The 13,988-nt window shown below is 42.4% G+C and overlaps 1 protein-coding gene across 1 annotated transcript in view; it reads left to right on the top strand.

Moving 5' to 3' along the window:
* The first annotated feature begins 158 nt into the window (after positions 1 to 158).
* The window catches only part of ubn2b (ubinuclein 2b), a 14,621-nt gene continuing 791 nt past the window's right edge, over positions 159 to 13,988 (top strand). The window contains exons 1-15 of the mRNA XM_024272889.2: positions 159 to 873; positions 2,453 to 2,581; positions 4,412 to 4,513; positions 4,622 to 4,741; positions 5,870 to 5,976; positions 6,058 to 6,553; positions 6,627 to 6,697; positions 6,776 to 6,905; positions 7,063 to 7,169; positions 7,796 to 7,906; positions 8,259 to 8,402; positions 10,892 to 10,942; positions 11,014 to 11,056; positions 11,123 to 12,415; positions 12,483 to 12,696. Of these exons, the coding sequence (XP_024128657.1) occupies positions 565 to 873; positions 2,453 to 2,581; positions 4,412 to 4,513; positions 4,622 to 4,741; positions 5,870 to 5,976; positions 6,058 to 6,553; positions 6,627 to 6,697; positions 6,776 to 6,905; positions 7,063 to 7,169; positions 7,796 to 7,906; positions 8,259 to 8,402; positions 10,892 to 10,942; positions 11,014 to 11,056; positions 11,123 to 12,415; positions 12,483 to 12,696 (3,427 nt within the window). The 5' untranslated portion in view covers positions 159 to 564. The remainder of the gene's footprint in view (positions 874 to 2,452; positions 2,582 to 4,411; positions 4,514 to 4,621; positions 4,742 to 5,869; positions 5,977 to 6,057; positions 6,554 to 6,626; positions 6,698 to 6,775; positions 6,906 to 7,062; positions 7,170 to 7,795; positions 7,907 to 8,258; positions 8,403 to 10,891; positions 10,943 to 11,013; positions 11,057 to 11,122; positions 12,416 to 12,482; positions 12,697 to 13,988) is intronic.

The raw sequence follows: 13,988 nt of genomic DNA, 5'->3' as shown, positions 1-13,988 counted from the left end.
CTTAAAATACTTCCCGACTTTAATTTTTTTTTTTTTTTAACAAACTTTATTGTAAACATCAGTTTTCTTTTCATTTTTTAAATCAAGAATAACCAGCAGGTCAATTCACGCATGTGCAGAATAATCAACCTATTCGCGCTAATCGGTCAGGTGGGCGTGTTCGAGCGCTCTGATTGGTCAACGGCAGTTCCCTTTCCTCCGTGTTCCGCTTTTTTCACGCCTCTGAATAATGATAATAATGATCAAGATGGCTACTCCAGAATCTCCCTTCGGTAGCTAAGCCTTAGTTTAATGGAAACACTCAAAACTGCAATTTCTTTCAGTTTAAGACCCTCGAATGAGCCGGGGGCAGCGTCAAACACACTTCTTTATGGATTGAAACGCCCCGAGTGGAGATAAAAGTCGTTGTGTTGCTCGGAGCACTTATTCTGGGGAGGCTAACTAGCAGAGCACACGGCTAGCTGCAGTCGATCGTCTCCGGGTGAGCTTTCCTAGCAGCTGGAGCCTCGCAGGAGCGTGGCGCTCCTCGTTTCGTGTGCCCGACCGTCGGACACAAAGCGTCAAATGGCAGAGCCGAGGAAAGTGCAGTTCGTCACCCTCTCCTCCTTCAACACCTCCCCGCCGACCCAGGAGTCCAGCAAGAAGCGCCGCCGCGAGGATGAGGCCGTCACTCACGGGAAAGATGGAGGTGGAGGTGCCGCGGCGGTCGGGTCAGGAGGTGGCGGAGGAGGCTTGTTCGGCAACGCGAAGGGAGGCGACGCCGCCGCGGAGGACGGGAAGCCCACAGTCCGCCTCTGCCTGTCCCTCAGCGAGCCCAACGAGCGGGGGTCCTCCGAGTTCAACTACGGGGAGCTGGTCCAGCCCTCTCCGCAGGTTAGACACCACACTAGCGGCTCCAGACCGTCAGTAATCCCGTCAGAGGCCCGAGCTTCAGCCTCTCCAGCTCTCGTGGTTCTCTCCTTCAATTATTTTATGTTTTATTGGATAGTTTTAGTCACGTGGTTTCCCATTAGACTAATATTAAGTTTACTTCTGATGGAATGGAGTAAAAGTAAAAGTAACTTTTAAAATACAAATTTCAATTATTTAATTCAACTTTAGATGAACTAAAAGTTTATAAAATAAATATTTAAACTGTTTGATGAAATATAACAGCTGTATCATCTGAGAATGGAAATAGGTCACAATAATTTGCACATGTATTCTTTATTATGGTTATAATGATTAATTTTAGCAAGTCATAATTTGTGGTTTATGATATGATTCGTGGTCAATATTGATTCATTTTGAACAATCCCATTCACACCTTTAGTCAAACTTCAACCAGTGTGACTAAATGGTATTTTCCAGTATTGATATAATCAATTCATTTTGTTTTGAAATGATTTTCTATTGATATAGGCCAGGGATCTGCAACCAGCCACATGTGGCTCTTTTATTTCTCCATTGTGGCTCCTCGGCCAAACATAAAATAATTCATGGAGACTGCTGACCCAGCCATGTCGACCGTCACAGTCAGCAGATCCTGCTAAGGACTGCATCACCAAAACTACCTAAAGAAAACAAATAAACAAAGTCTGCAAACTAAGACTACCAAACCCCAAAGTAAGTAACAAAACCCAGCAGTGTAAGACTGCTGAGGGGAAAGAGGAGAAAAAGAATAAGATAATGTAAAATTTTTAAGTAAGAATTACTTAATTAGCATTTATTTAATTTAGATTAGTTAAATGTATAAATTGATCTCTGAGGTGCACGTAGATAATAAACTATGTTGGTTTTTAAATCTGTGATGACCTGAAGACGTCTTGTTTGATCAACTCTACCTCCAGAATAAACAGATTTTATATGCAAATCAAAACTTTGGTAAAAGTTTGATATTTTATGAGTAAAATGCACATATTATCTTATGCTGAACAACACTGATTACTAGCTGTCCAGAGCTGCACTGGGATGATCCCGTTTGGCACAAAGCATCTTTTATTTTGAAAATAAGTTATTTGAGCTTCTGTCAAACGTAAAAAAAATAAAAAATTGAGAGATGCTAGGTTCTTTTTATATTTTTGATTTTGTTTATGTCAAAAAAATAGACGTAATTCATATTTATTATTCTTTTAAAAGAAGGTCATGAATGAAAATCCAAATTTCTTAAAGGCTAATGTATGACTATGCATCTCCTTCTATGATTTGATCAGTAGAAAACAAACCAAAAAATGACTTTTACTGTTAAAGGTTGCCGACCTGTTATATGTCGATTTGATTAGCAACGTGCCTCAGACAGATCGATCTCATTGGAATTGTAAGAATCAATTAATTTATTAATTGTTACCCCCCCCTAGTTTTTCTGCTATCTATATGTACTAAAATATTTATAAAAATTGCAATTATGAGTAATAATTATGTAATAATGAGTAATAACTGAACTAATGAGTAATTAAACTTTGTGTCTCCTCAGGTGAAGGTTCCAGGCTCCTCAGTACCTAAAGGTCTTGCTCCCCCGCTGGACCCCAGCGATCCCTTTGCTGATGACGAAAAGGAAAGACGGGAGGTTGAGGAGCTGGCCAGGAAATTTGAGAATAAATATGTAAGTTGAGCCGCTTCCTAAAGTGCGTATTTGCTGTTCTTCCCTGCCGCGGTAACCTTCACTCCAGATATGCATGGGGTTTGTGGAGCTTTAAAAATGTAAAAGCATGGAGTCCTTTCACTGCAGGGCGCTGAGCAATTATTGTAAATAGCAGCTGTCAAAGAAAACCCCTCCCACCCATTGTTCACCTGTTTGCTAACCTGCTGGTGGTAGAAGTATCTGATGCATTGTTTGTGAAAACATGACATCTAAAGTCTGGCGTTTTGACAGAAATGCTTCAGTCCATACCAGGGATTTTCAACCTTCAACAGTTAAAGAGCCAATCTGGAGGATTTCTTACTGATAACATCCCAGTAGGACTCACAAAGTCTTATTATTTCACCCTTTAGAAACAGAAGACACTCATTTGTATGTATGGTATTATTACTACATACAAATGTATGTGTTTTTTTTAAAGCATAAATAAAACGGAAACATCAAGAGAAAATAACCTTTTTTTTAAAAGAGGAATTAGTTTTTAATTGTTTAGAATTTTCTTTCTTTCAAAATAAAAGACCACATAAATCATCCCAATGTGGTAGTAGGTAGTGATGAAAAATAAACACACAAAACCACAGTGTGTGGTGCATCTCAACCAGAAATTCATCAATCTAAATAAATAATAATAGTGCTAATGAAATAACCCTTATGTTGTTCCTAATTTAAATCCTTGATTTTTTTTTTCTTGTTTTTTTTTAAATTAAAAAATAGAAAGTTCTCTTTAAATTCTGGTGCATGAATTCTGATTGTGTACTGACTTTAGATTTATTTTATGTGGTAAACAGCACTCAAACATCTGTCAAAATGTTTCAGTTTTGGTCAACTATGATGCCAAACAGCTTAATGAATTGTGGGAGCATTCTGGGTAATGTAGTCAGAACGATGCAAACTGTCCTTCAAATGTTTGTGAAGGAGCTGAAAAACATTTTATGAACCTTTTTAGTAAACCTACAAAATAAACCTAAAATGTGTTGCAGTATTTTTAATTTGAAAAATTATTAATATTGTTTATAAATATTGTAGAGCCACGATGGACAGATAAAGAGCCACAGGCTGCAGATCTCTGGTCTATGCGTCATCAGTGTTCATCACTGTTCATCTCAGACAGACACGGCAATAGTGTCATTCCTGACTGTAACAGAAAAGTCTATTCTGATTAAAAGATCCTATTTTTTTAAGTGTAGAAACCGTTTTTTTGCTAACATGTCTCTGCTTTAGTATTGCCACAAATGATTATTTCAACAGTCGACTAATCGCCGATTAATTTTTCCGATTAGTCGACTAATGGGGTCATGCGTAAGCAGGATGTAAAACCCACATTTTAACAATCATTAGCTTTAAACCAACTAAAACTAAAGACAATTAAGGTGGTAGTTTATTAAACCTTTAATAAATCATGCAGCTTCTCTCCTTCATTTGTTTCTGGTATTAAAACAAGATTAAACTAAATTTATAGTATTACCTGCGATAATGCAGGTGTGAATGTTGTTATCTGAATGTGGCCGCTGAAGGTGCAACACCTGATAGTGCGTTCATCATTTTGTAGTGCTGTCTGAATCTACAATTCCAAAATTGAGTGCACTAGAAATTTCTCAGAGGTCTTTAGGAAAAAAAAGCGTGCATCGATGATCGCTACATTAGCGAATATAGACCACAATGCATTGCGTTCAAACAATTTTTGCCAAAAAAAAAACTAAATGTAATTTTTGAATAAACATCCACATTTTCATCAATAGCTATCATATAGCTGAAATATTAGCTAAACTCCAAATTTTCATGGTCCGTTCACAGGGAGGTGCAGTGAAGAAGAAGAAGAAGGACCGGATGCAGGATCTGATCGACATCGGCTATGGCTACGACGAGACCGACCCCTTCATAGACAACTCAGAGGCTGTGAGTTGTTGTTTCGTCGGCGCTCTAAAGATGTTCTGCAGCAGATTTGGTCCTGATGAAGCGCATACAGGACAATGTGAGGTAATTGTCATTTCTGGTCAACATCAGTACGATGAGCTGGTGCCGGCCTCGCTCACGACAAAACACGGAGGTTTCTACATCAACACGGGAACGCTGCAGTTCAGGGCCGCGTCCGACTCTGAGGGAGAAAACGAAGATCATTTCAAGGTACAGGAGCTTCATCTGTCCTGGGGAGAGGAAAACTAGGACATAAAATCACAGATGATCGTGTAACAAACAATTATAAACTGAGAATTGTGGCATTACCTGAGGCTTAAACACAGAAACTTACTGTAACTTTTCAACCGTGACACGATCAACGTCATTCCAGTAGATTTTGAAGGAGAAAAGCGGAAGTTGATAGATGAAATGGCTAAATCTAAAAGCAGAAAACACTGAAGTTTATAGCTGAAAATGCTGAATCAAAAAGTTGAAATGGCTAAATCTAATAGCTGAAAACACTGAAGTTGATAGGTGAAATGGCTGAAGCTTAAAGCTGAAATGACGGAAGCTAAAGGCTAAAATCGCTGAGGCTGATAGCCAGCTAAAATATTAGTTGAATGGCAAGTTAGCCTAAAAAAACAGAAGAAAAAAAATAGGTTAGTCAAAATACCTAGCATTTTGCTTAAAAAATTGCTAAGATTGCCTAAAAAACTGAAAAAAAAGCCTAAATTAGCCAAAACACCCAGCATGTAAAAATTAGCCTAACTCCAGAATCGCCTAAACAACTTTAAAAAAACCTTAATTAGTCAAAACAGCTAGCATGTAGCTGAAATATTAGCTTAACTCCAAAATAGACTAAAAACAAAAAAAATCCTAAATTAGCCAAAGTAGCTAGCATGCATCTGAAATATATGCTAAACTCCACAATAGTCTAAAAAACCTTGATTTTTATTTTATTTTAGTTTTCTATTAAGATTAGAAGGGAAATTGACATTTATGAGAGGCTTTGTCCAAACGCACATCATTTATTTATCTTTAAATCTGTCCTTTTTGCTCCATTTTTGTTGGGGTGTAAGTTCACACAAACATTTGCTGCTCAACATCTGCTGTGTCACCAAGCCCAGCAGTTTGGTCAGCATTGATAAGAGTTAGAAAAGGACAATGATAGCGTGGAGGAAACGCTCACGGGGTGATGAAAATTATCAGTCAGCTTCAGCTTGAGCAAATAACAGTGAGAAGAAGAGTGATTAGTGAGCTGCAGCGTAGGGAATTCAGCTGCTGTTAGAATGTTAGAATGAGAGATCTGACTCTGAGGTTGAATTAAATCCTTTCTTTTTTTGATTCTCTGCGTAGAAGGTTAAAGACGGCGAAGAGAGAGCCATTAAAAAACGGCGGAAAAAGCAGGACGGTGGAATTCTGGAGGAAAAGAAACCCAGAAAGAATAAAGTGCCAAAGACTGGGTGAGCTCTGGCGTTGTGGTTCTGTTCAGGTTTAAGAGGACGCTGCTCGGAGCTGACCGGGTCGCTCTTGTGTTCTGACAGAGTTCTGGTTCTGAACAGGCCGGAGAAGAAGAAGAGGAAGAAGCTGATGAAGGATTCTCTGCATCTGGCCAACATGCTGCGCCGCTTCACCAGGGAGAAGGAGGAGATGCGCAAGAAGAACATGGTCGTCGCCGGGACGCTCAACCGACCCAACGCCAAAGTGCCCATCAGCGCCAACAGCACTCTCCTCACCGCCAACACCAAGGCCGCCAGCGGCAACGACTGCAACATGACCGACCTGGCCGACGACCAGGCGGTGATGTCGCTGCTCGGTGCCGCCAACAACGACCTGCTGCAGGACATGATGGGGGATTTGGATTTCAGCATGTTGGACTCGCCGCAGCCCTGCAGCCCGGCGCAGGGCGAGAACGGCTCCTTTGGGGCGGGGCATAAACTGGCTGCGGGGCGGCCGGCGCAGGGGAGCATGATGACCCCGCCTCCTCTGCCAAGTGGACTGCCGGGCCCGCTCACCAAACGCATCGAAGACCTGAGAGCGGTACGCAGGCTTCTGTTGTACTGAGTTTTTGAATATGTGAATTGCTGAAACCGGTTCTGCATCTTCCTCACAGGCGTCCCGGTTGTTTGATGAAGAGGGCAGGAAGAAGTTCTTCACACTGGACATGAACAACATCCTCCTGGAGTCAGTAGCATCTCCGTGGTTTCTCATAGCAGCTGTGTGCTCCCAGCAGGCTAACATGAACCCCTCTCTGTTTGTCAGTATTGAATTGCAGGTTCAGGAGCAGCCTGTAGAGGTGCGTGCTGCTGTTTACTCTCACCTCGAAGCCTTCGTTCCCTGCAATAAAGAAGCACTTCTCAAGCGCCTTAAGAAGCTCAGCCTCAACATCCAGGTGTGTGGTGCTCATGGTCTCCAGAGTCCTGCAGGTTCTGCTCCACATTTTCCAGCTTCATGTGTCTGAAGCCAAAAAATACTCTTTATTGAAAAGAGATGCCACGTGTTCACGAGTGATGCTTCTGTCCTGAATACGTGATCTCTGATGGTTTTAGGATGACCGACTCCGGAACCCGCTGCTGAAGCTGAAGCTGGCCGTGTGCAGCGTCATGCCGGAGCAGATCGCACGCTACAACATGGACTGCATCGCCAAAGTCGCAAAGTAAGTTGAGGAGTGGGAGTGAAGTGTATACTAGAGCTGTCATGATTAGTCGACTAATCGACGACCTATCGGCTATTAAAATATTTGTTACTTTATATTACTATGTAATATATATTTATATTACTTTATATTATATAGAGTCAGAGTGTAGTAAAGCTGAAAGTTATGACATTCTGCTGGTTTTTGGACTATTTTGACATTTATTAAGGTTTGAAGTTTAGCTAATATTTCAGCTTCATGCTAGTTGATTTTGGCTAATTTTAGATGTTTTTTCAATTTTTAGGTTATTTGAGATTAGCTAATAGTTCTGCTACATGCTAGCTGTTTGGCTAATTGAGGGATTTTTCATTTTTTTATGCTATTTTGTTATTTCAGCTGAATGCTAGCTGTTTTTGACTAACTTAACTTTTGTCAGTTTTTTAAGCTAATTTGGCATTTAGTTGGCTATCAGCTTGAGTGTTTCCACCTATTAGCTTCAGTTGTTTCAGCTATCATCTTCAGCATCTTCAGCAGCCAAATTCCTCTTCCAGCAATCACACTAGCATTATCGTATTTGTGGCAGCACTAGTTCAGACGTAGACCAGTCACGTTTTTGTCACGAGAATCTTTTGATTGCTGTTTTACAGGCACCAGTCTGAAGAAGGAGAGAAAAATGGGTCGGAGGACGATGACGAGGAGAAACCAGGGAAGAGGGTGATGGGACCTCGCAAGAAGTTTGTGTGGGACGATAAGCTCAGGTCGGTTTCACTTTGTTTTTACAGACGTTCCCTCATTTATCGCTGGGCTACGTTCTCAGACAGACATGAACATTTTCACACTTTTCTCTCTCGTTTAAAACTCAAGTTCAAACCTTCACTGAAAATTAGCTCGAGGATTAGAGAATTAAAACAGGTTTGATTGAGATCCCACATTCTGAAAAGGAGATGCAACACAAATTGATTGACGAGGTCTTCAACCAATCAGAGCACTGCTACAAGAAAGCATGAAAATAGCACTGAAAAAGCCAGGAAAGGTGAACGGGACTAAAACGAGGGATCCCTCTGGTTGTGTTTTGGTTTTTTTCACTCGGATATTTTGCTTGTTTTCCAGAACGTTGCTGTGTAACTTGGTGCGGGTGAAACTGGGCTGCTACGAGCTGGAGGGGAAAACCTCCGTGTCTCTAGAGGACTACCTGAAGGCCTTCATGGAGACGGAGGTGAAACCGCTCTGGCCTAAAGGGTGGATGCAGGCCAGGTAAGCAGGTCGTTTTAGGAAGAACTGCACAGTAATCTGTGATCCACAACACAAATGCTGTTTTTTTTGTTGTTTTTGTGTGTTTTAAGCATGTTTTAATGGCATTTTTCTGATGATCAACACATATCAACAAAATTTCATTTCTGGGGATATTTTTATTCAAATGTGAATAAGGAAATAACAGCTTGATAGCTCAGATATTGATCGCCATTTTTGTTGCACCGCTAATATTAGCTTGTGGGTGTGAGGGGCTGTAAGCTAGCGGGAGAGTGTGTAAATAGACGTATGATGGAAAGTAGGGGTGGATTTAGTCAGCACCAACAGTCCCATCCAAAACTCAGAAAGGAATTTCTAATGAAATCCTGCCGCTCTGCAGAAGCTATGTCTTAGAAAACGACACAGATTTTAAAACATCATAATCATAATTAAAAAACACTTCTACATTAGATCTAAAGATGACATTTAAAACAATGCAAATACAAGAGAAATGTTTATTGTAACTGATTTTGTCTGTGACTTGCCCCCCCCCCCCAAAAAAAATATATATATAAAAAATACAAAAAAATAAGATTTAAAATTATTTTAAAAAACAAACTTCTAAACATCTTTCGTTTAGAAAATCAAAGAATGCAAACGTCTGGGTGCACAGAGCAAAAGGTGTGCGTGACCTTTGAACAGGGCTGCTGGGAAAAGGTCACATGACCTCAGGATTCCTTTAGAGACGGTTGCATGAGCTGACTGAACCCTCCAAGCAGGAAGCCATATCTCACTAAACGCTACGTTTGCATTTCTGCTGCTGAATTAACTTTCAGTGCAGACGGTGAGATTCGTTGCTGTTGCACAAAAAGCACATTTTCACTACAGCTTTACAGATTTCTGTGATGAAATGAAATTCCTATGACTTCTGTGTGTTTTTATGGTAAATGACGTATACTTGTATAGCGCTTTCTACCCTCCGTCGAGGGCCCAAAGCGCTTCACAGTCACAGACCCATTCACACATTCACCCATTCACACACTGGTGCCGAACACTGGCGCCAACCTCCCACCAGAGGCAATTCGGGGTTCAGTGTCTTGCCCAAGGACACTTCGACACATGGGCGGGCAAGGCGGAGTCGAACCAGCTCACTTCTGATCAGGAGTCGACCGCCCTACCGCTGCACCACGGCCGCCCCAAGATAGCATACCTCAAGATGGTGAATTTTCATCTACTCATATAATAATATTTCACTTTACTGTCAATTCAGGCCAGTTGGCCTCCCAAATAAAACGTTTCCAGACCAGATCACACACAAGAAAACCATACAGCCGACACCTCTTTGCTTCATAAATACCGGCCTGCTGTTTGCTCATGCGGGTGCCCCCATTCCTCCATCAAAGGTCAATGAGAAACAAATGAATATGCAAACATGGGAAAAGGCTTAGTCTGTTTGGAGGGAAGAGACATCAGACGTCAGCACAAATTCTGCTGCAGGAATGATGAAGGTTTCAGAAATAATAAAAAAAACAGTAAACTGTTCATGTGGGAGTACAAAGAGGATGACAGGAAGGAAGAACCATCATTTATGGGTGAGTGCTGCCACAAACGATTGTGTTAATAGTCGACTAATCACCAATTATTTATTCCAATAAGTCGACTAATCGGGTCATGCACAAACAGGATGTAAAGCACACATCTTAACCATCATTCGCTGTAAACTAACTAAAATCTAGATATATAGCATTAACTGCAATAATAATAGTGTGAACGATGTAAGCTGAATTTGGCTGCTGAAGATGCTGAAATGGATAGGTTAAAAACGCTCAAGTTGATAGCCAGCTAAAATATTAGCTAAATGCCAAATTAGGCTAAAAAGCTGAAAAAAAAACAAGTTGGCAAAATACAACTAGCATGCAGCAGAAATATTAGCTAAACTCCAAATTAGCCTTAAAAACTAAAAAAATCCTAAATTAGCCAAAATAGCTCGCATGTAGCTGAAATATTTTCTAAACTGCCAAAATAGAAGCCTAAATTAGCAAAAACAGATAGAATAATGCTAAAAAAAAATTACCTAAACTCCAAATTATTCTAAAAAAACCTTAATAAATGTCAATATAGTCCAAAAATCTAGCAGAATGCCATCATAGCTTTCAACTACACAACACTCTGACTCCATAAAGTTACAACTAATCGACTATTAAACTAGTTGTCCAATATTTTAATAGTTGATTAGTCGATTAATAATGTTAGCCCTATTTGTAGGCTAATAGCTGCACTTTTTTTTCAGGAAGTTGCAAAACACAAACATTTCCTGCTTGTTCTTTCTTTGCTTGATAACGTCAGTTTTCCTACTTTCTTGTGTGTAGCTCCCTTTGCAAATAAAGCTTCTATAGTATCAGCAACTCATTTTTAAAAAAATCAAGTGCAATGTTTGTATTAAAGTTTGAAAGGATCAATAATGCAGTAACGGAACTCTCATAAGTCTGACCCTTTTCTGTGTTTTTCGGCAGGATGTTATTTAAAGAGAGCACCATGGTTCACGGTCATCTCACAGGTTACACGTGAGTGACTCGGTTTTCCTCCACGTCTCCATCGCCGTCTCTTCTTCCTCTCACTCGTGTTCTCGTTTCAGTGCAAAGAAGAAGATGGTCACGACTCCGAAGGCGCGGCCAAAGGTATCTGCTCTTTTTTTGATGATGTTGTCTGGGGATTCTGGGAATAAATGTGTTGTGTTGTTCCAGGAGGCGGCGTGGGTTCAGAGGCCCACACCCTCAGCAGCTGCCACGCCCTCCCCCGCTGCCCCGGTTGCTAAGCGACTTCCTCAGTCCCCCGCGGAGCCCATATGCCTCGACTCCCTGGACGAGGCTCCCTCCCTGGACTCCATCTCTCAGGCCTTAGCCATCCTTGGAAACGCAGCGAAGGGCTTGGCGCAGGGGGACAGCCCCCCGTCCCCGGAGAGACCCAAGGCCGCCGCCATCCCGCCGACGCTCCTCGCCTCGCCTCTTCTCCAGCAGCAGAAGAAGACGCCGGTCAGCACTCCCGCCTCCAGCGCACCTCATTACATCTCTACCTCCTCATCCTCCTCCAGCTCTCTGTCCCGGCCCCCGTCCGGTACGTCCTCCCCTCTGACCTCCGTGAGGGTGGAGGCCATGGGGGTGTTGAAAGGCGCTGCGTCGCAGGTGCACCGACACCCCGTATTGAACACTCAGAGACCTTTAAGTGTGGCTGTGACTAAAGCAAGCATTCCCGTCTCGCAAGCCACGCCCAAGCCACGCCCCCCTCCCACTGCATCCCCGTTGGTGGCCCCGGGACTGAAGGTGGGGGTCTCCACCCCCCCTTCTAGCCTCCTTAAAGGCAGCAATAATAAAGCCAACAGCGATGCCATCATCATCACGTCTTCTCAGTCGCGGCCGCTGACCATCCAGTCGCCCGCCGCCAATGTTTCCAAAACCTTCCAGGCCCCCCGTCTGGCCATGACCCCCCAAAGTAAATCGTCCCCTTCCCTAACTCAGACGCTCCCCGGCGCTCAGCCCCAACCACAGTCCAACTTCATCACCCCCATGCACGCCACCCTCACCAAATCCACCCACAGCAGCATCCCGCCCATCGTCAGACTGACCCCCCGAACCCAGAACGCCGCCATCACCACCACCGCCACCACCTCCGCCGCCACCTCCGTTTCTCTGACTCCTCGATCTCAGGCAGCTCCCCCCATACACCAGTACCCCCCCAAATCCCTAGCAGGCTACCGCCTGCCCTTCTCAGGTTCCACAGGAGGAGCAGCCAAGCAGGGGCCCGGCAGCTACTCGTCTCCAAGCAGCCAGAAGACTCCGAGCATCAACAGCAGCACCAACACCAGCCTTATAAACACCTCATCCATAAGCAAGCATTCAGGAACCAGTGCCTCCCCCGCCGTGGCCTCCGCTGCCCCGGGCCAGCGCCAGAGGATAGGGGGTGGGACGCCTCAGGGGTCAAAGCCAGTCGTGTCAGTCCCTCCTGTCCCCCTGTCGTCTGTCGCGTCTCAGCTACCGCAGGTTAGTTCTGACCGTTTGAAACGCCGGCGTATGACGGGAGAGGATGTGAAAGAGTGTTTCCGTTCAGGTCTCCTCGGCGGGGGGCGGGGGTCTGCTCAGCTCAGCCTCATCTCTTCCCCTCGGCTTTGGCATGCTGGGGGGCCTGGTGCCCGTCTCCCTGCCGTTCCAGTTCCCGGCCATGCTGAACCTTCCTCAGATGGGCACGGGGGGCTCCAGCACGGCGGCCAGCAGCTCGCCGGCCAGCAGCAGCAGCAGCACCCCCTTCTCCACGCTGACCCAGAGTGAGTAACAGCAGAGTCTGGATTCACCGTTGAGATTTAGTTCAGAACTTGTGGCAGATGGACCTAAACGGCAGATTAAATTAATGATCCACTCTGATAAAAACTGTTTTTAATATTTTTCTTCTGATGAAGATGAAAATTCTCTTTCTGAGTATTTCTTTATTCAAATTGTTGTAAATCAGGAGCAGATGATAAAATACTGTTTGAAAAAAGATAAAAGATCACATTTACGACTTGGATCACAATGTCAAACTCAATCACACAAGGGCCCAAATCCAAAACGCTAATTAGGTCACGGGCCGAACAGGATAAACATTTATTGAACACTCTAAAACTAGATTTTTAAAACTTTAAAACCATAGCTTTTTAACTTAATTATGAACTAGATATATAGCATTACCTGCAATCATGCTAGTGTGAATGTAGTAAGCTGAATTTGGTCACTGAAGATGCTGAAAATGATAGCTGAAGATAAAATCGATAGCTAAAATGACTGAAGCTAATAGGTGAAAATGCTGAAGCTGTAAATGCCAAATTAGCTTAAAAAACTGAGGTTAGCTAAACAGCTAGCATGTAGCTGAAAAACTGGTAAGCTTCAAAATATCCTAAAAAAATGAAAACAGCCTAAATTAGCCGAAACATCTAGTGCGTAAATATTAGCCTAACTCCAAATCAGTCTAAAAAACTTAAAAAGAAAAGTCTAAATTAGCCAAAACAGCTAGGATGTAGCTGAAATATTAGATAAACTCCAAAATTTCCTAAAAAAATCTTTGTGCCAAAATAGTCCAAAAAACTATAAAAATTCCAATTTTTAAAACTGTAACGTTGGAGCCAGACGGCAGCAGTAAGTAGTGATTGGTCTGAGTTATCGTTTCGTTTTGTGAGTCACCCATCAGTAGAGCTACTTCCTGTTTGGAATCGGGGGGGTCTCCAGACATGTAAGTGTAATCAGAGACTACATGTTTTTACATGTTCATCTTTAAAGATGTGATGTTGTATATTTATGCTTTAAAGTACTTTATATGTTTTAAATGTCTTTTCAAAAGTAATTTTAGGCTTTTATCTTCTTGCTTTTTCTTCTTTTTTTATTACTTTTTACTGATCCGAAAAATAATCTGAACTGCCGCTCTACAGAAACTATGTCCTAGAAAAGGACAGTTTTTATGATTTTGACTCAAAATGGCATAATAATTAATGTAATCTATATTTTTGAATAGATCAAAAGAGTGGGTCTTTAAAATATCTGGATAATTTTGCATCGTCTGTTGTTTGTGTTGATGTTTAGACCTCGT

The sequence above is a fragment of the Oryzias melastigma genome, linkage group LG8 (assembly GCF_002922805.2).
Source record: "Oryzias melastigma strain HK-1 linkage group LG8, ASM292280v2, whole genome shotgun sequence".
NCBI lineage: Eukaryota > Metazoa > Chordata > Actinopteri > Beloniformes > Adrianichthyidae > Oryzias > Oryzias melastigma.
This window is presented reverse-complemented; position numbering and strand designations above follow the sequence as displayed.